This window comes from Podarcis raffonei, chromosome 16 (assembly GCF_027172205.1).
Source record: "Podarcis raffonei isolate rPodRaf1 chromosome 16, rPodRaf1.pri, whole genome shotgun sequence".
Taxonomy (NCBI): domain Eukaryota; kingdom Metazoa; phylum Chordata; class Lepidosauria; order Squamata; family Lacertidae; genus Podarcis; species Podarcis raffonei.
The window spans coordinates 8994782-9020583 of NC_070617.1; the positions used below are offsets into that span (position 1 = coordinate 8994782).

The following is a 25802-nucleotide window of genomic DNA, read 5'->3' on the forward strand; positions in this document are numbered from 1 at the left end:
TTATTTACTTTCATTTAAGGGGGGGCTACCCCCTGGCTACTATGGCCATGGTCCCTTCCAAAGTTCTGAACTCGTTTTGTACTGCAAACCCCACGTTTTGTGCTCCCCCCCAATTGAGTAACTGATGCTCAAACTGGGGGCCATAAGTAACTCCCCCAACCCAACACTGTCCACCTTGTGCCACAAACCCTGTGTTTTGTTTCGAGTATCACTTACTCAATTGTGGGGTGGCACACAACGCAGGGTTTGCAGCACAAAACAATTCCGAAATTTTGGCACCAGTTTGGAGTGAATTGGAGAATGTTGGGTTCTGCTCAGGAGTGGACCTGCTGAAACTGAAGAACATGGCTCTTAAGTCTATTGGTTTAAATATGTCTACTCTGAGTAAAACATTGTTGACTAGCACCCATGGTGGGGCAAGGCAGGCAAAGGGAACACAAGACCTTTTAAAAAGGATGATCTTGATATCTAAAGAGGCTACCACCTGCACCCGGGAAACAATTGTCTGGGGGGGGAGCCTTTTTTCAGCTTGAGGGCCAAATTCCCTTCTGGGGAACACATCTGAGTGGTGGGTGGGGCCAGAGGCAAATGTGGGTGGAGCAACAAATGTATCTGGAGCAAGCTAAAGACCTGAGGAAGGAGATCATCACCTCACTCGTACTAACCATCCCAGGGTGCTCAACCACTGCCACAATGTCCTTTCGTCTATCAGATCAAAATGATCAGATTAACAGCAAAGGTTGCTAGGTTGATAGCAGGGGCAGTCAGAATAAGGGCCACTAACTGAATGCTGATTCAGGACTTTAAATTGTATTTTTATATCAAATTTCCTTTTCTGCGTATACTGTAATGTTTTACTGTTGCTATGGCCATTGGCTAATGCGAATAAAGTTTTATCTCTCTCTCTCTCTCTCTCTCTTGAGCAGGCTTGTCTCTTACACCCACAGCTCTCTATTCTTCCTCCAAGCAAGCAAGAGGCATTGTCACAAGTTCAAGGACACATTCCAGCCAGGTAATAACAGACAGCCTGGGGAAAGTCCTGTAAAATTCCAGAGAACTGCATCCCCCAATGTTCCTCTTCCCTGGCCCAAAATTATTTCCCTGCAACGCTGCTTCTAAGGAGCGTAGCGGCTTCCACTCTCAAAAACAAACCTGCAAGGCAGGCTCAGCTGAAAGATGCTGACCCTGGATCATCAGGTGAGCTTTGGAATTCCAGAGGGATTGAATCCAGGGAGCAAGCTCTGCAAGGTGGTGAACAGGGGATCCCAGAATTGATCAGCAGCCCCGATACCTGATCTGCATCCTATAGCATGTTGGCTCTGTAACCGGACGGTTTCTGGCTTCAGAGATGCGTTTGGCTGAGAAAGCAAAACAAACCCTTTAGGCCGGGTTTAGGCCTTCGCCTTCCTGAGAAGGGTGTGCAGACACACCTGCCACACTTAAATCTCTGCAACATTTACCTCCACCCCTGCAGATTTCAGCAATAGATGGGACATTTTGACAAGCCAGCAAGATAAATCTCAACCCAGGTCACCTGCACCCAAGTGAACAGTTCGCTTTCTATATATATGTATATTAGCATTCATTTATGTAAGGTTTTTGGAGTGGTCGCAGCACTCACAATAACCGTGAACGGGAGGTCAATTTTATCTCATAAAACCACCTTGCAGTCTGTCTCCTGGAAGCACAGGAAGTTCTCTAATCCTCTCAGCAACCTTGTAAAGGGAGGTAAAATTTCATCACAGATGCACACCTGTTGCGGAATCAGACAAGAGCCTCTTTCGCCATGACATTTCGCCAGTGTTCTTTTCTGTACCGTGGAAATGGTTCACTCTGTCCTCTCCCTCCCACCCACCTCCCTTAACTTCTACTCCACTGTTGGAAGATTTACCCTAAAAGCACCGCAGCCAGAAACCCCCCTCCCAAACCAGAGATTTTGCCTTTAGATTTCTAAGTCCCCTGCCAGCCTCTTTCTTGGCAAATCTCAGCAGTCCAGGCTTGTCCTTGGCAGCTGAATGGGTTTGGGGCTTTGTTTCTTCAGCAACCAGCCCGGGGGGGGGGGTGCTTTGAAAGGAAGCAGAAGCAGAGGTGACACTTTGTCAAGGAAGCAAACAAGGGAGGGGGGAAATGCCTTTTTGTGTGTGCGTCTCAGTAGACTCTTGTTCTTTCAAGCCTCGGATTGTCCAAATGGGCATTTTTGTGGCTTTGGCATGTGGAGGGGACGCTTAGCCAGCATGTTTGGGGGTCAGAAAAATAGAGCAAGGGCATGAAGGTCTGGTTGGTAAATTTTGTGTGCTTATTCCAACAGGATCAGATCAATTGTCTCTCTAATCAAGCATCCCATTTTCGACAGTGCACAAAGGGAGTTGCCTTCTACAAAGACTGACCACTGGCCTATTTAGTTCAATACGGCCCACACTCATACGCAGCTCAGGAGGGGGAGGCAGTATATGCCTCTGAATACCAGCTGCCAGGAATCACAAGCAGGGAGAGTTGCTGTTGCAATCAGTTCCTGCTTGTGAGCTTCCCGTTGAGGCAGCTGGCTGGCCACTGGGGGAAGAGGATGCCGGACTAGATGGACCACTGGCCTGATCCGGCGAGGCCCTTCGCATGTTCAAATGCAAACCACTAATTCATACACACATGAATGTATAAGTAACCAGGTCATTGCTCCCTCCCACTAGCTTTCAAATTGAGTTTATAACAGCACGGTACAAAATGTTTCTTTTAATACGTTCACATAAAAACCAAGAGAGTGAGAGATAGAGGCTGTAGGTGTGTGTCTGTGTGTGTGTAAACGCACGTACACACACACAGCAATGATTACCTACTCCCCCAGATTCCCTTCTTTTCAAAAAGTCCAGCAGGACAAAACAGATTTTTTTTTAAGAAAACAATTATCAAAATCACACCAGTAACCACTTGACCAAAACACACACACAAGTACAAAAAAGGTCTGGGTCTAAGGGAGAAAACAAACAAACCCGCCAATTTGTTTTTAAAAGTAAAAATTTTAAAAACCAAAAAGATGTCCAAGAGTGTTTCCTCTTGCATGGCTCTCTTGAAATGCCCTCTGAAAGAGGTTCAGGGCAGGGGTGGTCCATTCTCCGTTACTTGAGGGCCTGTCGACCTTCAAAATATCAACCCTCCCCACAGGGCCCAGGCTTTGGCTGACTCACACCTGGCAGCAGTTCTAGGGAAATGGGAAACTGAGGGAACCGTGCTGCATCTGAGGAGAGGGGGTGGTGGTCCTCTTCTAAGAAAACGCCAGCGGAAGAGAGAGCATAGACACCCCCAGTGAAGTAACCGCTCTCCAGTTTATGCTAAATTGCCGTCCGCTGGGTATCTGCAGCCCAAGGCTGGCTGTTCTGTGGCTTCGAACCGCAGGAGCGGCTGTAAAGAAAGCCCAGGAGGAGGAGGAGATGGAATGCTCAAAGGCTTGGGAAGAACAGCTCCAGGTTCCGGAGGTCACAGGAGGGGCGAAAACTCTGTCCTGCCCTTGCACCAAATCCTTTCAATAAGCGGGAGGCTTTGAAAATGTGCTACCCGTGTTCCTTGAACAGGCTGCAGAATCCACGGACGAAGCCGAAGAGTGTCTAGTGGTGCAGAGCAGGGATGCCACCACCTCCGAGGCCCAGGCAGAGGGAAGCGGCTGCGCCACAGGAGGCTCAGCCGTCGTTGGCGGCCACCAGCTGCCCCATGCCCTCTCGGATGTAGACCGACTGGATCTCCTTGGTCTTCAGGCAGAAGTCGCAGGCCCAGACGGCCGAGGCCTCGGTGGTCAGCAGCCCGTAGGCGTTCTCGGTCATCCCCGTGCACTCCCGGTGGAACCACTTCTGGCACGAGGCCTCGCATAGGATGGCGTCCTGGTCGTCGTTGACCTCGCTGCGGCACGCCCCGCAGGGGTACACCAGGCCGGGCGGGGGCTGGTGGCCCGAGTTCCCGGAAGCCTTGCTGGAGGGCGGGAGGCTGTTGGCTTCGGGCGTGCCGCCCCCGCCGTGCCCCGTGCTGTTGGGCGCAAAAGGGGGCTGGGTGCCGTTGATGGCTGCCGGCGAACTGCTGTGCTGCTCCTGGCTGAAGGTGCTGGGGGGCGGGTTGAGCGGCTTCCCCCCGCCGTTGTCTTCGCCGCCGCCAGGAGGGAAGCTGGGGTCGGGCCCGGGGAAGGAGCTGGGGTTGGGGGGCAGGTTGGGGAGGTTCGGGCGCTGCATGGGGGACTGTCCGAACAGGTTGCCCGGCTGGTTGAAGCGCTGGGCCATCGGGGGCCCCCCGGGGGGGTTTAGGGTGGGCCCCGGGCCCATGTCGCCTCCGCGCGGGGGCTGCCCCATGGTTGGGGAGATCATGGGGCCGAAGCCGCCCATGGGGCCCTGCATCAGCTGCCCCCCGGGGGGGCTGAAGTTCTGGCCCAGGGGCTGGCCAAAGGGCTGGCCGCCAAAGCCCATCCCTCCGGACTGCACGTACCCGGGGTTCTGGGGAGGCATGTTGAAGGCGGGACCCATCTGGCTTGGTCCAAAAGGGGGCGGCTGCCTCCGCATGGGCTGCGGGCCCCCGCCGTAGCCGGGCGGCACCTGCGGCCCCATCGCCCCCTGCATGCGGAAGTTCCCAAAGGGTCCGGGGCTGCCGAGGAATGGCGCGGAGGCAGAGCCGACTTTGGGGGCCCCGAAGTCATCCTCAAAGGGGTTCGACGCCACCAGGTGGTCCACCATGGGCGTGGGCGGGGGAGCAAATTCCGAGAGGTGGGAGTAGGCAGGGCCCTGGAAGGGAAAGATGCGCCACAGTTAACAGGGGGGACCTCCGCTGCACGGATGAAACCAACCTCTACATTATGCCCAGGGAATTCTGGGCTGCTCCACCATGGGGCTGAAAACAGGGTCGTATTTCTCGACCAGCCTCGCCATCCAGGATGGCCATTTGATTTAACCAGGTTAATTCTTAATGTTTCCCCCCGCCCCTATAACTCAATTGATCTTTTTTGGAAAATGACACCCTCCCCTCAACAAAAAAATATTGAGGTACAGTGGTGCCTCGCAAGACGAAATTAATTCGTTCCACAAGTTTTGTCGTCTTGCGAAGCACGGTGTCGGGAAAGTTTTGGAAAAGCTTAAAAAATCACCAAAGTCTTTAAAAACCTCAAAAAAGGCTACCACACCGCGTTCTATGAGTTGCTCCTTGAAGTCAAGTCGCAACTGTATTAACGGTGTTAAGAAAAAGGAAACAAACTTGCAAGACGTTTCCGTCTTGCGAAGCAAGCCCATAGGGAAAATCGTCTTGCGAAGCAGCTCAAAAAACAAAAAACCCTTTCGTCTTGTGAGTTTTCCGTCTTGCGAGGTACCACTGTATACAGTGAAGACACGGCATAAGAATGTAATTTAACCCAGAGCAACCAAAGAGAGGTTCGGAGGGTGGCAACCTAAGAACGGGGCCTTTTCTGCAGTGGCTCCCTATTTGTGGAATGTTGTCACTTGGCACATTCATTTACATATCTCTAGACGCCAGGCGAAAAGGTTTCTCTTCAACCAGGCCTTTGGCTGATTGCAATCTGATGGCCTTTTAAATGTGAGGTGCGAGGGGGGATTAACTGGGTCGTCTCTGGTCTTATTTTTCATTATGTATTTTGTGTTGTTTTTTTTATTGTAATATTGTGTTGTGAACTGCCCTGAGATCTATGGGTATAGGATGGTACACATAATAATAATAATAATAATAATAATAATAATAATAATAATAATACTCAGGATGTCTGAAAAAGTGCAGGACTGTTTGTCTTATTCATGTAATCGATAAAAGAGTGTCAGTCAGTTGTAAATGACTCTTTGCATCTCTGCCAGCCGTATTTTGTCGGTCAATTTCTCTATGAGGACTAGTCACCAAATTATGTTATTTCAATAAGGATGCCCCTTCCATGTCTTTCTAAAACATATGGGCTATAGCAAGTCTAACTGCTAACAACAGTTAACTAATAAGAGATTTAAATGAGATATCTGCATTCTGAACCGGAGATATATTCAACGGGCTGAATGATTTGTTGGACCAGTGATATTAGGTATCTCAAATAATGACCATATTTACTCAAGTCTAATGCCACATCAAATCTAATATGCACCTCAATTTTTAGAACTTTGAAACCAAAAAAAAGTATTTCCTGGTGAATGTAAATGTGCCATTGAATTTAATGCACACCTTAATTTTTGCAACATGATTTGGCCCCAAAAGGTGAACCTTAGATTTTTAGTAAATACGGTAATTCTTTTGCAGCTGCTACTTCAGCTTTAGGGACGTGGGTGGCGCTGTGGGTTAAACCACAGAGCCTAGGACTTGCCGATCGCATGGTCGGCGGTTCGAATCCCCGCAGCGAGGTGCGCTCCCGTTGCTCGGTCCCAGCGCCTGCCAACCTAGCAGTTCGAAAGCACCCCCGGGTGCAAGTAGATAAATAGGGACCGCTTACTAGCGGGAAGGTAAACGGCGTTTCCGTGTGCGGCTCTGGCTTGCCGGAGCAGCTTCGTCACGCTGGCCACGTGACCCGGAAGTGTCTGCGGACCGCGCTGGCTCCCGGCCTATAGAGTGAGATGAGCGCACAACCCTAGAGTCTGGCAAGACTGGCCCGTACGGGCAGGGGTACCTTTACCTTTACCTTACTTCAGCTTTAAGACAGTTGCAAATCTGCTTTTTGAACAGGCCAGAAATTCACTTTCCAAATGACTGGAGCATTAGAAAATGGACGCAGCAATGCGGCAGGATCTGTGTGGAGCAGGAAGAAGTAAGGAAAAACCCAGATCCAGAAATCTTACTTGGAAGAAAATTAAGGTGCATGCAAGGCAGAAGGGAAGCAGACAGTAATTCTCAGAGGCTGCTCTGTAGAGGTGTATTACTGCTGATTCATATACGGTGCAAACAGACACACACCCCAGTCACGTTACCTGTGTATTGGACTTGCGGCGCTTCTTCTCGGGACTCTTCATTTGAAGGCCTAATTAGGAGGAGAAAAGGGAGGAGAAAATGAAATGTAGATGTGACAAGCTAATCCAAAGTCTGGGTGGTCAGTCACAGCCTGAACATCCTGGTGCACTGCCTTGCAACTAAGCCCGCCCACGTCACTAGACCACCAAACCCAACAACACCCTGTTTGCCTGTCTACAGGTAACTATGCTAGAAATTTGTGTTTCAAAAACAAAATCTACTGCATCAAGATCATTTCCTGCCAAGTTGCTTGGGAGGAGGGAAGAACCTTGCTTTTCCAGAACTTTAAAAGAGACATTTGAAAAATGCATTGATTGAATTAAGTGCCACTGGGTGTTACAAAAGCCACCACCTTTAATATGCTTAGTGATAGCCCAGCCCACCTTCTTGTGTCTGTAAGCATATTAAAGGTGGTGGCTTTCGCAACATCTTGTGGCACTTAATTCAATCAATGCAATTTTCAAACATCTGTCTTCTGGAAAAGCAAAGTTCTTCCCTCCTGAACAGATTTTGCTTTGGGGCCGTGCTGGAGGAGAACAAACAGCATGAGAGGGGAAATTGCCTTCAGGCCCTGCTGAAATATTTGCCTGGGCACTGTGGAAAACTGGGTGGTGGGTAAAAACCACGCTGTGATCTTGAGATGAAGGGCAGCATATAAATTGAGTTGTTACTACTACTAATATTACTAATTATTATAATGTGTCCATGCTCATATTAAACAAAACAGTTCTTAGATTCCTCTAAAGCATGCGTGGATAAACTGTGGCCCTCCAGATGTTGTTGGACTACAACTCCTATCAATGGCAATGCTGGCTGGGGCTTATTGTGTCCAGTTCTGTGCAGCACAATTTAAGGTGGATATTGACAAGCTGGAACATGTGCAGAGGAAGACAACCAAGATGAAACCAAACCTTAGGAGGAACAGTTGAGAGTTGGGGGTGTTTAGCCAGGTAAAAAGGAGACTGAGAGGAGATACATCTGAAGGGCTGTCCATGGAAGATGGAGCAAGCTTATTTTCTCCTGCTCCAGAAGCTAGGGCCATAACCAATGGATTCAAGCTGCTAGAAAGGGGATTCCGACCAAACATCAGGAAGATATTTCTGACAGCAAGAGCTATTCGACAGTGGAACAGACTCTCTCGGGAGGTGATGGACTCTCCTTCCTTGGAGGTTTTCAAGTGGAGGTTGCATGACCATCTGTCATGGATGCATTGAGGGTTTGCACCAAAATGACCCTTGGATTTCCTTCCAACTCTACAATTCTATGAACACCTGGGAGAACCACAGGTTCTCCATTCCTGTTCTAAGGGACTAGATAAATTCATGGCACAATTGTCCATTGGTAGTTGGAATTGATGCTTTTGAATTATGATGCTGAAGGAGACTCTTGAGAGTCCAATGGACTGCAAGAAGATCAAACCTCTCCATTCTGAAGGAAATCAGCCCTGAGTGCTCACTGGAAGGACAGATCCTGAAGCTGAGGCTCCAATACTTTGGCCACCTCATGAGAAGAGAAGACTCCCTGAAAAAGACCCTGATGTTGGGAAAGATGGAGGGCACAAGGAGAAGGGGACGGCAGAGGACGAGATGGTTGGACAGTGTTCTTGAAGCTACCAGCATGAGTTTGACTAAACTGTGGGAGGCAGTGGAAGACAGGAGTGCCTGGCGTGCTCTGGTCCAGGGGGTCACGAAGAGTCGGACACGACTAAACAACAACAACAAAAAGTTGTCACTAAAGCTGAAATAAAAATCACCTGGAGAAGACAAGGATTGAACTTGGGACCTTCTATATGTGAAACAGATGCTCCACCACTGAGCTACCGCTCTTCTCTATAACAAAGGGACATGGGAAGCTGCTTTATTCTGAGTCAGACCACTGGCCCATCCAGTGTATTTACTTCACTGACTGGCAGCAGCACTCCAGGGATGTACACAGGACCTTCCAAACCCTACGTGGAGCTGCTGGGGGGTTCAACCTTGCACCTTCTGCATGCAAAGTACATCCCTTCCTCTAACATTAAAATAAAGATTCATTTCATTTTCACTTACTACATTAACATACCACCTTTTTTCTTCCAAGGATCTCAAGGTGGTGTACATGGTTCTCGTCCTCTCACAACAAACCTGTGCAGTAGGTTAGTCTAAAAGATGGTGACTGGCCCAAGGTCACCCAATGAGCTTCATAGCTGAGCGGGGATTTGAACCCTGGTCTCCCAGGTATTCCAACACTGTAACCATTACACCACACTGGCTCTCATGGTAGTAAACAAAGGGCCAATTTAAAGAGGAGCGCAGGAAGCTGCCTAATCCATAGTGAGGTCATTAGTCCTTCTAGCTCTGAACTGCCTACCCTGGCTGGCAGTAGCTTTTCGGGATTTCGAAAAGGACATTCCCAGCACTGGGGAGCCAACCTGGGACCTTCTGCGTGCGGAAGAGATGCTCTCTGAGCTTGCAGCCCTTCTCCCGACTGCCCTGTTCCTTCTAACTCACCAGGGTTCACGCTATCACACTGAACAACAGACTCAAAAGGACCTAGAGCGACCAGGCGAGGGCTTAAACACAAGGCTGCTTGAGCCCCTGTAAGCCCCATTGATTTCAAGGGCGGAGGGCGCTGCCACTCGAAACGTGCCGACTCCATAAGCATAACTTCCGAGTCCCATTGATTTCAATGGATCTGATCTCAGAACAGCTAAGTCCGAACCCAACGTGCACGTTTTAAAAGAAAACAAATATTTAAATTCCAGAGGGAAAAGGGGGTTCCACCCATAGACAAGACACCCCCCCCCATCATCATCATCATCGTGCGCCCTCCCCTGTCACTCAAGGACTCCGTCTCCATGGCAACCACCCTCGCCCGCCTCCCGGGTCCTTACCGGCCTTGCCCTGCTTGCGGCCTGGTCCTGTGGAGATGTTCCCTGGCGGAGGAGGCGGAGGACCCGGAGCAGGCGGAGCTGGGCCGACTCCCCCCTCCAGCTTGTCGGGGTGCGGGGCCGCCATAAGAGGGAAAAGGGGGGGAGGGGGGAGGGAGAATGGGGGGAGGGGAAGAGCAGCTACGAGCGCCGGAGGGGCCCTGCGCGCGCCATCGCGACGAGAACAGGAAGCGGAAGCCCAAGACCATAGAGTTGAGAGGACAGAGCACAGCTTCCGTCTTCCACCGGCTTTGGAAGGAGAACGCGCGCCGCTGTGCCGCTCTAGGGACCAAGCAGCTCTATGGCGACAGAAAAAAGGCGAGCCTCGCTCAATAGTGAAAGGAGGGACACTCTATTTCCCCCTCTCTATGGCTCAGGGAACCTAGCCAATAAGAAAAGAGCTTAGACATGAGGCGAGTGAAGGGGGATTGGGATGTACCATTTCGTCAGCGGGGGGAGGGAATAGAGAAACTTTAACAGACACAATAGATCTGACCCTGAGTAAAGTTCCTCAGGCGGAATGAAACCAAGGCACGGCCGGAAGGTTAAGACCACTTTTCCCCCCAGAACGGGTGACATGACACACATCCTTTCCCTACCTACCCCTGTGGAATATTCCTAAACGGCAGGCGAAGGACAGGCTTAATCCTGACAGGCACGGCCGTTGGCCAATCAGCGGCAAGGAACAAAACGCTCCTAGCCAATGGAGCTTAGGCTCTGCCTTAAGGAATCATGGGAATTGTAGGAACGAATATGAACAAGCGATTCCGTACTGCAGAGGCGGTGGGAGCGAGCGCCGCCAGCGGAGAGTTTGGGGCATAGCCGTCAACGTTTCCCTTTTTTAAAGGGAAATTCCCTTATTCCGAATAGGATTCCTCGCAAGAAAAGGGAAACGTTGACAGCTATGGTTTGGGAAAGCAGCTGGAATTCCAGAGAGACAAGCAAGTGCGCTATACAGGCGACGTGGGGAGGAGCAGGTGCTTTGGGATCTGCTCTGGAACAGTTAAGAACTTCTATATTAGAAGTAATTAGCTATATTAAGAAAAAGTTTAATTATGATAAAAGTGTGTATTGGCAACAAGTAATATGAAATCGAAATATGGAATAGACAGGAGGTTGGGTCTTTAGTGTTAAGACCACTATATGTTTTATTGTTTGCTAAGAAAATTATGTGTCCATGGTTATTCCTGTGTGCAATTTGGTATTTGTGTTTTTTTCTTTTTTCTTGCTGTATCAATAAAAATCTAAAAAATTAAGAAGAAGAAGAAGAAGAAGAGGAGGAGGAGGAGTTTTGATTTGATATCCCGCTTTATGACTACCCGAAGGAGTCTCAAAGCGGCTAACATTCTCCTTTCCCTTCCTCCCCCACAACAAACACTCTGTGGGGTGAGTGGGGCTGAGAGACTTCAGAGAAGTGTGACTGGCCCAAGGTCACCCAGCAGCTGCGTGTGGAGGAGCGGAGACACGAACCCGGTTCCCCAGATTATGAGACTACCGCTCTTAACCACTACACCACACTGGCTCTCAAAAAAAGTAAGACCCAAGTAAGACTCTTTGCTGGGTGCCCCCAACTGCACCCCACCTGCAGCTAAACAGGCAAACAAACAAAAAGTGAGGTTCCAGCAGCCACAGCTTTAAAGAAATACCAACTTTTAATAATAATAATAATTATAATAATAATAATAATCATTGGGTTCCTTTGGTATAATCAAGATAAAATCAAACCGATAAAAAGTGTGTGTATAGGATTGGGGGGGGGGACACGTGAGGTGGAAATGAAGTCCCCCCAGGGTGGGGGGACAGGCACAGTGATCATGGGTGTGTGTGTGAGGGAGGAAGGGGGGGGCTACACTTTGGCTTCTGGAGTATAACAATGTACATGCAACACTAAAGTTATCAAACTTATTTACAGACCTGGGGAGGGGAGGGAGGTGTGGCTGCAGCCTGAGCACTGCAAGGAGACGTGGCTTTCTTATACCCCCACCTCCTCTCTCCCTGGTCCTTTGGGTGCTCTGGGAAGCTTTGTGCTCCCCAATATTGCCTCCTTATGGAAGGTCCTCGAGTTCAAGGACGAGCGTCCCACAAATCCCGAGAGGTCCCTGCGCTGCTAAGGCTGTGCTTTCATAGAATCACGGAGGTGGGAGGGACCCCTGAGGGCCATCTAGTCCAACCCCCTGCAATGCAGGTGAGGAGAGGGGCTGTAGTGTAGGGCGTAGCCCAGAGTAATCCTGCCCTCTCCTCCACCTTCCCCGCAGGGCACTTTTGCCAACAGGGATGCCCAAGAGGGGTAGGAGTGCCCGCCAGGGCACAGTGATGGCTGTGCAGGTCCGAGAGATTGGGGGTGGGGGGCAAAAGAGAACAATAGCCTTCTTCTCTCCCACCCCAACCCCATCACCCTCCAAAGCAGGCCACCACAGCAAGAGGGATTTTGCATAAAATCTCAGACCTGTAAAAGGGTCAAGGCACGCAGAGTTAATTCATATGTAAAGTGAGTGTTTTTTTGGGGGGGGTGTATGTGTTACACATCTGGGTCCAGGGGGAGAATTGCGCTCTCTCTTTTTGTGCTTTACAAAAAAGGCGGCCGGGGGGGGGGAGAGAGAGAGGCTATTGTTTCCCTCCCTCCACCCTCTCCCCCACAAAAGAACAAAATACGACCAGCAACTTTGGCATTAGCTGAATCCATTGGGCAAAGATTCAATCAGGCGCTGCTACAAACGGAGACGGGGACGGACTTCCGCCCAGCCGCTTTAAAAAGTCAAGAGAAGAAGGGTGAGGTTACCTGAACTGGGGGTGGGGGTAAATAGGCAGGCGAAGTTTGGGGCTCTTCTGCCCCAAGGGAAGCTGTGCAGGCACGGAATCCAGCAAGGGCCACGAGAAAGCGAGATCCTCGCGCCCTCACTGAGGACTAGCGCCCTGCGCAGGCTTTGCAAAGGTGAGGCAGTGCTGGCCCAGGGCCTCCTTGTGAGAAATGAAAGGTGGGTGACGATAAGCGACAGGAGAGTTTGTTGATAATCGGAGAGCATCTTCTACCAAGGAGGGGTTTGTGGAGTGAGGCAGGTGTCCGGCTCGCAATAAAAGGGAGACGCTTTGGCAGAGATGGCACCGCTGTGGCCTGTGGTGGAGGGAACCATTGATGCCTGGTGTACAGGCGACACGTGTGTGAGGAACAGAACACCCGTAAAAGGCTGGAGAAGCTGAGGTGAAGCTGCTGGAAGGGGCAAGGCGGCAATTATTTTTTCCCACTGAAGGATTTGCAGGGTGGGGATTAGGATGACACCCCGGCCCCTCGCTGCTCACAATCTCCGCTCCACTGGTTGCTGCAGGCAGAGCTCGCTGCCCGCCGAAATGATTGGCAGCCGATTGTCCATGTGGTAGCTAATGAGGTGGCTGACGCTCTCGAAGCGGTGATCCTTCGTCCGGACCTGCAGGTGAGGGAAGGAGACTCTGACTGTAAGGCTTTTTAAAAATTATTTTTTAGTAAGCCTTAAATGCACTGCTTGCGCAATGGGGCTCCTCCCATTCCTGCCTCTTACGCCACAAAACTGGCCTGGGAGTTGGTGTTGGGGAAACCCCCGGAAGAGCCCATGAGAGGAGAGGGGCAAAACAAGAATTAGTGGGCTCTGGCTCTGCCCACCTTTGGGTCTCCCCGCCTCCTGTCCTTCTGCCTCTGGCTCCACCTCTTGCTGGGCTCTGGCTCCGCCCACCTTTGGGTCTCCCCGCCTCCTGTCCTTCTGCCTCTGGCTCCACCTCTTGCTGGGTCTGGCTCCGCCCACCTTTGGGTCTCCCTGCCTCCTGTCCTTCTGCCTCTGGCTCCACCTCTTGTTGGCTCTGGCTCCGCCCACCTTTGGGTCTCCCTGCCTCCTGTCCTTCTGCCTCTGGCTCCACCTCTTGCTGGGTCTGGCTCCGCCCACCTTTGGGTCTCCCTGCCTCCTGTCCTTCTGCCTCTGGCTCCACCTCTTGCTGGCTCTGGCTCCGCCTACCTCTGGGTCTCCGTGTCTCCTGTCCTTCTGCCTCTGGCTCCACCTCTTGCTGCCTCTGGCTCCGTCCACCTTTGGGTCTCCCTGCCTCCTGTCCTTCTGCCTCTGGCTCCACCTCTTGTTGGCTCTGGCTCCGCCCACCTTTGGGTCTCCCTGCCTCTGGCTCCACCTCTTGCTGGCTCTGGCTCCACCCACCTTTGGGTCTCCCTGTCTCCTGTCCTTCTGCCTCTGGCTCCACCTCATGCTGGCTCTGGCTCCGCCCACCTTTGGGTCTCCCTGCCTCCTGTCCTTCTGCCTCTGGCTCCACCTCTTGCTGGGTCTGGCTCCGCCCACCTTTGGGTCTCCCTGCCTCCTGTCCTTCTGCCTCTGGCTCCACCTCTTGCTGGCTCTGGCTCCGCCCACCTCTGGGTCTCCGTGTCTCCTGTCCTTCTGCCTCTGGCTCCACCTCTTGCTGCCTCTGGCTCCGTCCACCTTTGGGTCTCCCTGCCTCCTGTCCTTCTGCCTCTGGCTCCACCTCTTGTTGGCTCTGGCTCCGTCCACCTTTGGGTCTCCCTGCCTCCTGTCCTTCTGCCTCTGGCTCCACCTCTTGCTGGCTCTGGCTCCGCCCACCTTTGGGTCTCCGTGTCTCCTGTCCTTCTGCCTCTGGCTCCACCTCTTGCTGGCTCTGGCTCCGCCTACCATTGGGTCTCCGGACCTACCACCCTACTAGTCTCTACAGGGGGCAGCCAGCAAAGCGGGGATTTGTGACAGGAGGGGCTGTTTTGTAGGTGGCACTTGGCCCCTCTCGCCCCACCCCCTGAAGCAGAAGATGAAGCCTCACCACTCCTTCGGGGTCCACGAGGAGCAGGTGCTTGGGCTGCCCCCCCTGCAGGCCGGTCAGCACATACTGCCCCGGCGTGGTGGTGCTCTCGCGCACCAGGAAGTCCCCGTTCGCCTGCAGTAGCTTCTCGGCATCTTTGCGACTCATCCGGCCGTGGTACCAGGGCTCCCGTCGGAGCTGCTCCTCCATGGAGGCCACCAGCTGGGCTGGGGACACAGGCGGCGGCCCCCGCAAGGCATCCTCAAACGGCTCTGGGGAGAGAGGCAAGCGGTGAGAGGCGCATGACAGCCAAGTGAGGTCTAGCAGCTTGACAACTCCTTTCAGTGCCAGCGAGATATACAGTGGTACCTCTGGTTAAGAATTTAATTCGTTCCGGAGGTCCGTTCTTAACCTGAAACTGTTCTTAACCTGAAGCACCACTTTAGCTAATGGGGCCTCCCGCTGCCGCTGCACGATTTCTGTTCTCATCCTGAAGCAAAGTTCTTAAGCCGAGGTACTATTTCTGGGTTCTTGTTGGAAATACACTAAAAAGAATATACCAAGAGCTCAGGCCACAAGTTTCAATATAAGGAATAATTCCTACTCGAGAGTTGAAAAGAAAAACGTGTATATTCTGCTAAGAATAACAGTTTGAAGCTAATAGTAAATTTAAACACAACATGTAAGTACGATAGTTTTAAGGTAAAACGTTTAAGTACAGAAATAATGTAGTTTCAAATATGCAGTGATATAGTATAAAGGTACATAAAATACCAGTACACGTACAAGTCTCAATGGCAGTCAAAAGGAGTCCATATTATATAGAATCAGAATACAGAATAAAGAATCAAATAGGGCTGAAAAGGAGTATCCGGAGTGTGAATCAGATGTACGACTCAGTAGTAGTGACCAGGACAGGGCCCTGTTTCGGAGTAAACGCCTTCTTCAGCTGGTAATATCAAATAATATGTCAAAATAAATCAGGTTCTTCAATACCATAGATCATAAATATAATAAAGTATATACATTCTAAAGTGTATTCTTTTCAACTCTCGAGTAGGAATTATTCCTTATATTGAAACTTGTGGCCTGAGCTCTTGGTATATTCTTTTTAGACTATTTCTGGGTTAGCGGAGTTTGTAACCTGAAGCGTCTGTAACCTGAGGTACCACTGTCATTGGTTGGGGACTACAAGACGCTAGCAGAAGCCCACAGAGGGAAAATGAGAGTGGGGCAGAAAGCTCCCTCATCATTTTATTCATTTATTAATTATTATTATTATTAGGGATTTATGGTGGGAACTGGAGCCCAACCCACCACATTGGTGAAGCCTGATTTTGAGCATTAGGAACTCTCCCGCTACTCCCAATTCAAAAGTTTACAAATACCACAATAGTTTAAATGGAATGGTTTCAGGTCAGAAACATGTCGACACTATTTCTTAATCATCTCTTTTGAAAGGCATATGCACTTCTGCAGGAACAGGTGCATATCTTGAGATGGGACAGCAGTTAAATTAACACTACTAGATTATTTATACCTGATTATTGAGATATTGTAACAAAGGGCGGTAGATAAACCAATCGAACAAATATCCTCCAGCCCGAAACACACTTGTAAATAAGCCTTTTAAACTAGATCACCAAACATTACTAGGAGCCTTCCATCCTCAAGCCACACTTCATGGAAGGCTCTCCGCCCGGCCTCCTCTCCTCTCTGCTATTGCTTGCAGGCAGCCATTCCATCAAGAGAGATTGGGAGCAGAAGGCTCATTTCCTCAGTTCTGCTGGAGGCCCAGTTCCTGCGCCAGCCGCCCAATGGTTGAAGAACGTGCCCGAGTTTGATTTCCCCCTCTTCCCTCCCTGTCGCTTCTCCCTCATGTGTCGTGTGACCTCAGGCACTCTGGTGATCATGCTGGGGGCCACCTTACCTTATTTTGTGTTATTTTCATTCGTTTAATTTCATTCCACCCTTTTTTCCTTTTCCTCATAACACAGTTAAGATGATGTGCTCAATGCACTTCTTATCCCGGTTTCTTAATGCTGCTCACTGACTGTAATACTAAATATTTGATAGCTCAGTTGGTAGAGCGCGAGACTCCAGAGTCGTGGGTTTGAGCCCCACATTGGGCAAAAGGTTCTGCATTGCAGGGGGTTGGACTAGAACCAGTGGTTCTCAACCTGTGCGTCCCCAGATGTTGCTGGACTACAACTCCCATCATCCCTGAGCTCTGGCCTTGCTAGCAAGGGGTGATGGGAGTTGTAGTTCAACCACATCTGGGGACCCACAGGTTGAGAAAGGCTTGACTAGATGGTCCTTGTGGTTCCTTTTAACTCTAGGATTCTATGAATTAGTGACGAGTTCGATTTCCCTCCCTTCCCCCTTTTCCTTGCGTGTCTTTTTCATTTTTAAGATAGCACCTGCCTGCAGGCTTGCGGTCTTCTTTTAATTGACCGTACAGTGGCTTCCTGGGAGTCTTTTTGGCTGAAGAATGGGGTAGAAACGCTTGATATGACAACTCTCCCCAGGGAGGCCTGCTAGGACCAATATTTGGCACCAGGCAAAGACATGATGAGATCGTATTATTGTTTTTTTCTCTCTCTCTTTTTTTACTTAGGATGCAAATCACTTTGGGACTTGGGCGAGAAGTGCACATTTCACAAGCCAAAGCTAGCTTGCAGGTTACTAATAATTGTAGAAGAGGAGGGACAAAGAGAAGAGGAAGAAGAAGAAGAGTTTGGATTTGATATCCCGCTTTGTCACTACCCTAAGGAGTCTCAAAGCGGCTAGCATTCTCCTTTCCCTTCCTCCCCCACAACAAACACTCTGTGGGGTGAGTGGGGCTGAGAGACTTCAGAGAAGTGTGACTGGCCCAAGGTCACCCAGCAGCTGCATGTGGAGGAGCGGGGACGCGAACCCGGTTCCCCAGATTATGAGACTACCGCTCTTAACCACTACACCACACTGGCTGTTCGCCTTGCCCCTTTCAAAAGGCATTCCCCACAACATTTCCCCACTAGGTGCTTCCACCAGCCTTTTTACCCGCCTGTGGCTCCCAGGCAAGTGCTTAATTGCAAGGTTGCTGCCCCTGTGCCCACGAGTCTCTTGCACATACACATACACAAACATGCCTTTGACACTCACTCATGTCAAAGAGATCTCGCTGGGTGCTGCCGTTGGCAGTGGCCCCCGGACCCCCCTGCCGCGCCTTCTCCAGGTTCTGCACATTAACGTAGGAGGGGTCGTCAAAGAGATCCGTGCGGCTGGGCGGGCCCCTCTCCCTTCCTGCGAGAGGAGACAGAACAGAGCGTTAGGAAACCCGCAGGAAGACTGTAACAAATAGAAGCCCCACATGGCAGCAAACAGGATGGGGAGCTCAGGAGGTCAAGGGCAGCTAAGAGGAGCCTCCATGTCCAGAGGCAGCCTACCAGGAAAAGCCTGGGTCTACCACTTCTGGCGGGGAATGGGAACGCAGGAACATTGGAAGCAGCCTTAAACTAATTCACACCCTCCAGTCCACCTATACGGGGCTGGCAGAATCTTTTCAGGGTTTCAGACAAGGGTCTTTTCCCCAGCCCTATCAGGAGTTGCCAATAATTGAACCCGGGACCTTCTGTACTCAAAGCAGCTGCTCTGCCACTGAATTATGGCCCTTCTCCTGAAATTAAAGCATGAACTGGTGGGTGGCGCTGTGGGTTAAACCACAGAGCCTAGGACTTGCCGATCAGAAGGTCGGCGTTTCGAATCCCCGCCACGGGGTGAGCTCCTGTTGCTCGGTCCCTGCTCCTGCCCACCTAGCAGTTCGAAAGCACGTCAAAGTGCAAGTAGATAAATAGGTACCACTCTGGCGGGAAGGTAAACGGCGTTTCCGTGCACTGCTCTGGTTCGCCAGAAGCGGCTTAGTCATGCTGGCCACATGACCTGGAAGCTGTACACCGGCTCCCTCGGCCAATAAAGCAAGATGAGCGCCGCAACCCCAGAGTCGGTCATGACAGGACCTAATGGTCAGGGGTCCCTTTACCTAAAGGCAAATTTAAATAGGAAGCTTCCTTATTCTCAGCCAGTCCATTGGTCTGCCTAGCTCAGGGCTGACTGCACTGACTGGCGGCTGCTCCCTGGGGTTTCAGTCAGGGAACATCCCCAGCCCTTCCTGGAGGTGCCAGGGACTGAACCGGGGACCTTCTGCATGCCCCAGCACTAAGCCAAAGCCCTACAGCATCACCGGGTGCCAAGGGTTCCCTTTTCCTGCTCAAGGCAAAGCAGTGGCCTGGAAGTTCACCTTGTGCTGGGAGGTGCGGTTTCTTGGATTCGTAGTCCCCGGCGGACATCTGGGAGACAGGCTGAAGGAAGAAAGGCAGTGAGTGAGGCATCGAAGCTTAGACTGGATTCGGGAGGAGGGAGAGAGGGGACCTCAGGAAGCCAGCTTCCTGCTTCTGTACTTAAGAAATAGAAGCTCAAATGCTTAAAGATGTGCTTGACATTACAGTCAAACCTTGGCTTGGCTCCTGAAGAAATCGGCTCCCGAATGCCGCAAACCAGGAAGTAAGTTTTCCGGTTTGCGACTGTTTTTTGGAAGCCGAACGTCCGACATGGCTTCTGATTGGCTGCAGGAAGCTCCTGCAGCCAATCAGAAGCCGGGCCTTGGTTTATGAACAGTTTCGGGAGTTGAGCGGACTCCCGGAAAGGATTAAGTTCAAGAACCAAGGTACCACTGTAATGTCTAACGTTTTACAATTTTTTAATGTGCTGTAAGCCGCCCAGAGTGGCTGGGGAAACCACTTATAAATAATAACATTCTTATTATACCTGTAGATCAGGGATGGGGAACCCAATGTCCCTTCACCTGTATATGGACTCCAACTCCCATCAGCCTTGACCAGCCTGGCCAATGGTGCAATGATGGGAGTTGTAGTCCCCAACAGCATCAGATGACTCTGCAGTTAGGATGGAGCAGAGTGCTACTCTGGGCTTCAGAATACAAGAATAGCCCTGGCTGATAAGGTCAGTCGCCCATCTGTTACAGCGCCCTGCTCTCCTGTTATTCAACCAGATGGCCTCAATGGGAAGCCCACAAGCAGGCGCTGAGCCCCACAGCAACCCTCTCCACCCACAATTCCCAGCGACCGATGCTTAGAGGCAAATCACAGCCTAAAAACGGATGGTAGAGCATAGCCGTTGTGGCCATTGACAGCCTTTTCCATTAATGCTCTTTTAGAACCAACCAAGGTGGTGGCCGTCGCTGCTTCCTGTGGCAGTGAGTTCCAGGGCTTAACTGTGGGAAGAAGTATTGTCACAGAACTGTCGCACTGGAAGGGACCCAAAGGTTTAGGGGTGCAAATATCCAGAGTGTGGGGGGTCAGGTGGGATCGCTATGAGGAATTCTGAAGTATGGAGCAAGCCACTGTGGCAGCAATGAAAGCATTGCATTGACTGGGTTTGAATCATTGACAAGAGTTTCTGATCAATCCTAATCCATGATGGATTATGCAGAACTGGACAAATTAACAGGGAAGATCAGATATCTACGAGACCACAAGTTCATCGAAGATTGGGGGAAATTTTCAGACTATTTGAAATGCACACGCGACGAGCAAATAACGCTAGTGGGATTTCAAGAAGCTCTGTGAATGTTTGAGGAATATTGTATTGAAGAAAAATAAGAGGGAGAGGGTATATAAAATGCAATATAAAAATTAGGAAATGTGTAATTAAAAAACTGAATAATAGATGATTGTCAGAGAGGCTGAAGGAAGTCTAAAAGAGAAAATATGTGATAAATTTAGATTGGATATTATAAATGTATGTTGGAAAATTAATAAAAAATATTTTTTTAAAAAAAGAGTTTCTGATCGAATCCCACAAGCCTCTGCACCGCTGCCATTTGCTTTCTCTATGCCTGACAGGCATGTATAAGCATTCTAAATACACAGGCCAGTTGCTTCATCTGGCATCCTGGGTCTTAAAGATGATTGTTAGCTTTGACGTACCTTTCCTTGGTTTTTTTTAATCTTAGGGCCAGGAAATAGTTTCACATGGAGGTGACAAAGATGCCTAATCTTTCCTTGCCATCTTTCCTCTCCTGTTTACCGCTTGTTTATGACCTCCGGGTTTGCTGAATGCATTCCTCCTTTTAATCCTGTTTTATTAACCCAGAATGTATGCATGCTTAAATTAGCTCTTTGTAATTTTAACTTTAACTTTGTCCCCACGTGGGGTTTTTTGAAATGCTCAGAGGAAATCTGATTGGTTCTTACGAACACTGTGTTAAAAGTTCTTTCGTGAATAAAACGACCTCGGCCAAGGGGTGGACGGATTATTATTATTATTCGCACTCCTCCCAGAGTCTTGCTGGTCAAGCCTCGTGTGTATTTTATTAATCAGAGTCCAATCCTTCCTTGTTTTGGGAACGTTTCACAAAGGGTCATTTTGTTCAACCCCCTTGCAATGCAGGAATCCCAACCTTCAGCTGCCCCAGATAATCCTGCTGGCTTCTAGTGTCATGAGATCGAGAGAGAAAACTGGCCCCCTGTTCACTTCCTCCACACTGTACCAATTTAAGAACCAGCCTGGTTGCCTATGGCGAGTAGGAACTGCATGCAGGTGAGCGAGCGAGTTGGCAGAGGTACGCCGGCGCACTAACCAGGGTGGCTCCTAAGTGGTTGGGCATCAGGGCCGCCGCAGCTCCTTCTCTCAAGCGCATATCTACCACGCCTCCCAGCGGGGGCTCCTTCCCCGGGAAGTCGTTGTAGTACTGGTGGTCTGGCAGCGGTTCCTCCTCTTCGTCCCAAGCGGAGCCATCGAATCCAGCCATCCTGAGGAAAGAGGGCAGGCGCTGAATGCAAGAGAAGCCCTACTGGATCAGGCCAGGGAAGCTCCCATCATGCTCAGCATCGCCACACGATCCAATCGGATGCCTTAGGGAGGGCAGACAACAGGGCACAGAGGCTATAGACCTCTCCTGCTATTAAAGGTAAAGGGACCCCTGACCATTAGGGCCAGTCGCGGATGACTCTGGGGTTGCGGCACTCATCTCGCTTTATTGGCCGAAGGAGCCGGCGTACAGCTTCCGGGTCATGTGCCCAGACTGACTAAGCCGCTTCTGGCGAACCAGAGCAGCGCATGGAAACACCGTTTACCTTCCCGCCGGAGCGGTACCTATTTATCTACTTGCACTTTGAGCTGCTTTCAAACTGCTAGGTTGGCAGGAGCAGGGACCGAGCAATGGGAGCTCACCCCGTCGCAGGGATTCAAACTGCTGACCTTCTGATCAGCAAGTACTAAGCTCTGTGGTTTAACCCACAGCGCCACCCGTGTCCCTGCTATTACTACTCTGCAAACAAGTTTTATTTTGTTTTTAATAACAAGATACAAGACAGCCACAGGAAAGAAGGGAGCGCAAATTGTCCTTGAAAAATTTTGCCTGATTTTTTTCTTGGGAAGAACTGGGGCGGAAATCTCGCTTGAGTGTCCAAGGACCTAATGGCTTCTTTACCATTAGGTATAATTTTATTTTATATACAAACAGCAGCTCAGGAGGGCTAGGTATACCCACAGGTCTAAGTAAGCGTCCAGATTTAGTGCAGTCCAAGGTTACGTAGAATTGAAAATTTTAAAAATGGCAATGATTTTGATTTAAACCATGGAACCCTTTGTAATCACAGAACACACATCCTTCTCTTGGTTATGTTTTCTTATCGATTCAGTAAATCACATCGCTGCATCCTTTATTTATTTTTATTGACCTTTCTTTAAAATAAAGCTATTTTTTTCTTTCATTGCTGTTCTTGCCTACAATTGTTCAATAAAAAATATTTGAAAAGCAGAGGGAGTGTGCTATAAAAAAACAAAGAGATGCCACAGCATATAGACAGGGTGCTGGAGATTCTGCTCCTTGTCTGAATTTCAGGCGATGTGTGATTTTCCTCTGTAATCGCTATATTCTCCAACACTGTACATGCATTTAATATGTGATCCCTGATTGGTTGGGGCACGACTGGTTTGGGAAAGGGGTGCGGGGCCCTCCAGGTGTTGCTCAATAAAACCAGCTTGGCCTTACCTGTCATGAGGGGTGACGAGCTTGGGAGGGTTCTTGAGGTACTGTTTGAAGCGCAGCTCAAACGCCTGCCCAATGGTGCTGATCACGTCCTGCGCCAGCCCCTCGGGGCACTCCAGAATGTGGCAGGCTGTGGGGGGGGGCAGGGAGAAGCAGAATAAGGTAACAGGTCGTATCGGATGCCGTTTCGGGTGCTCAAGAGTAGATCCAGTGCAAAAAAACCAACATCCCACAATGAAATAAACCCAAGCAAACTGAAAGCGGGATAAAAAGACTGGGATGAAAAAAATCAGTTACAAACCGACGTAAATACCGTATTTTTCGCTCTATAGGACACACTTTTCCCCCTCCACAAATGAAGGGGAAATGTGTGTGTGTCCTATGGAGCAAATGCAGGGGGGAGGCAGGCAGGAAAAGCCCCCAAAAGCCGCACACAAGCTCCGCATGGCTCTTGCGGGCTTTTCCTCAGGAGGGACAAGGGACTGACGCGGCCAGTCAGTCCCTTCTCCCTCCTCGTAGAAAAGCCCACAGGAGCCGCACGCTCCTTAAAGGGTGCACGGCTCCTGTGGGCTTTTGCGGGAGGTGGGGGTATTGCCATAGCCACGTGCAACCTCACCAGCCGGGAGAGGTGATGCGCGGCTATGGCAGCAGCCTCTCCACTGCGTGCCTTTACGCTGCGCCCCGACTTGCTCTTTGGGGCTGGCGGTGGGCTTCCCCCTGCCAGCCCCAAAAAGCAGGTCGGAAGGAACCTGAAGCCTGGAGAGCGAGAGGGGTCGGTGTGCACTGACCCCTCTCGCTCTCCAGGCTTCCAAGGTAGCCGCCTAAAGGCGACTGAACGCACCTTGAACGGCACCTTGTTTTAGAGGGGGAAAGCAAGGGGGGGGGGAATTCTCCCCCTCTCTACGCAGCACCTTCTGCCGCTTCGCTGAAGGGGCGCTGGGCAGAGAGGGGGAGAATTTTTTTTCTTGTTCTCCCCCTTCTAAAACAAGGTGCGTCCTATTGTCTGGTGCGTCCTATAGAGCGAAAAATACGGTACATATTTTGCACACAAACATACCTATATCTATAAATTTAATGGAATCTAATAGCAATTAGAATCTTTCTCTCTCTCTCTACCCCCCATCTATTTATCTATTCATATCTGCCATCAGAACAGGGGCGGGAAACAGAGGGGCAGTCGTGTTACAGGGAGCCTCCGAAAATCTCGCAAAGCAGTTCCTCTTCCGGTGATGAGGAAAGCCCCACCTCCAGTGGGGAAGAGGTAAAAGGACCTGAGGATGCTGCAGGGAGCCTCAGCACCACTCCTGGCCAAGCCGGCCAGGAGGGAAGCATGCCCCTTACGTTGCCCACCTTGCGCAGAGGTCTAAAGTGCAAAGAGGGAAGGAAAAGGCTGGGACGTTCTGCTAGCGATTGAGGCAGATATGAACTTGTGGCTCTGCACTGCAAATAGTTTGCACCCAAAATAAAGCCTGTAAAAGACAGGTCTGAGTCCTGCCTGGTTACTCACGAGCAACCACCACTGCCATCTGACAATATCCAAAGCAAAAAACAAAGCAAACAGTGCATGCTAACAGAATATCAACGAACAGAAGACATGTAGCTCATGAAATGTTGTTGAGCGCCATCTCCAGCTTCTTGTAGCAGCACTAGAAGCTGCCTTCTACCAAGTCTGACCCGTTGGGTTCATCCAGCTCAGGACCGTTTACACCAGAGGTGGGGAACCTTTGGCCCACAAGCTTAGATCAAGCCCACCAGGCCTCCCAATTTGGCCCCCACCCGTCACTGGCATGCCTGTCAGGTGCCAAGACTTAAAAGAAAAAGTTAGGGATTATTATTATTCTGATTGAAGTGCTCGCTCGGTATTTTTTAAACGCTGCTGGCGTTATCGTGAGTGAGATGAACGTGGTTGCTGGAAAAGCAGGACACAAATCTTTTAAACCCAGTCGAAGCTGACCCAGGCCCAGTTTCTGGTTGGCGCAGAACGTCTTACCTCTGTGGTTGACAGGATCTTTGGCAACGTAGGCAACATATTCGGCCGTGTCCTGGGAAGATGGGAGACTTGATAAATGCCAGATTAAAAAAGGGGAGAGAGGGAAGAAGAGAAAACACCCCACAACTACCTTTCACTGGCGCTGCTTTATTTGCTATATCTATCTATCTCCCGGGATGCGGGTGGCGCTGTGGTCTAAACCACAGAGCCTAGGACTTGCCAATCAGAAGGTTGGCGGTTCGAATCCCCGCGACGGGGTGAGCTCCCGTTGCTCAGTCCCTGCTCCTGCCGACCTAGCAGTTCGAAAGCAAGTCAAAGTGCAAGTAGATAAATAGGTACCGCTCCGGCGGGAAGGTAAACAGCATTTCCGTGCGCTGCTCTGGTTTGCCAGAAGCGGCTTAGTCATGCTGGCCACATGACCCAGAAGCTGTACGCCGGCTCCCTCGGCCAATAAAGTGAGATGAGCGCGTGACTGGACCTAATGGTCAGGGATTCCTTTACCTTTTTATCTATCTCCCACCTTTCTCCCTCCAGAAGCTCAAGATGGTGTAAATTGTTCCTTCCTGGTTTATCCTAACAAGCCTGCAAGGTTGGATTATGTGTGTGGCCAAAAGTCACAAAGTTTGCTTTGGGAACAAGTGGGAATTTGAACCTGGCTCTCCCCAGACTTCAATGCTATACCACACCAGCTCTCCGTTTTCCTGACATGAAGGAGGGTAATAAGAAGTTATCTGAATCCTGCTGGAAGGGAGAATGGCTAGTCCAGGCATAGGCAAACTCTGGCCGTTCCGATGTTTGGGACTACAATTCCCACCATCCCTAGCTAACAGGACCAGTGGTCAGGGATGATGGGAATTGTAGTCCCAAACATCTGGAGGGCCGGAGTTTGCCGATGCCTGCGCTAGTCAAAGGATCTAGCAACTGGGGTGCAGCGGAATGAATATAGTCAGGACTGCATGGAGTCTGTGCTTGAAGACCCTAAAAATTCCATAGCACACATCACTGGAATTCTGCAACCTGCATAAATTATGTGAACAGCATTAATTTGCATAATTTATACAGGTTCTGCTAGCCACAGGGAGAGTCTATGCGTGGCTCACATGCAGAGAGGATGGTAAAGG

General features: G+C 50.3%; 2 protein-coding genes across 4 annotated transcripts in view; both read right to left on the minus strand.

Moving 5' to 3' along the window:
- Positions 1-2681: 2681 nt before the first annotated feature.
- PYGO2 (pygopus family PHD finger 2) lies at positions 2682-10001 on the minus strand. Its single transcript, XM_053370175.1, has 3 exons — positions 9827-10001; positions 6915-6964; positions 2682-4751 (listed from the first exon to the last, which is right to left on the minus strand). Exons 1-3 carry the CDS (start codon positions 9948-9950, stop codon positions 3669-3671), a joined length of 1257 nt encoding a protein of 418 aa, XP_053226150.1. The 5' UTR covers positions 9951-10001; the 3' UTR covers positions 2682-3668.
- A 2523-nt stretch (positions 10002-12524) lies between these two features.
- The window catches only part of SHC1 (SHC adaptor protein 1), a 47908-nt gene continuing 34630 nt past the window's right edge, over positions 12525-25802 (minus strand). For all 3 annotated transcript variants that reach the window (XM_053370168.1, XM_053370167.1, XM_053370166.1), the window contains 7 exons: positions 24682-24733; positions 22695-22821; positions 21279-21450; positions 18918-18978; positions 17783-17923; positions 14660-14910; positions 12525-13284 (listed from right to left, as the gene is read on the minus strand). In XM_053370168.1, coding sequence (XP_053226143.1) covers positions 13156-13284; positions 14660-14910; positions 17783-17923; positions 18918-18978; positions 21279-21450; positions 22695-22821; positions 24682-24733 — 933 coding nt within the window. In that variant the 3' untranslated portion in view covers positions 12525-13155. The remainder of the gene's footprint in view (positions 13285-14659; positions 14911-17782; positions 17924-18917; positions 18979-21278; positions 21451-22694; positions 22822-24681; positions 24734-25802) is intronic.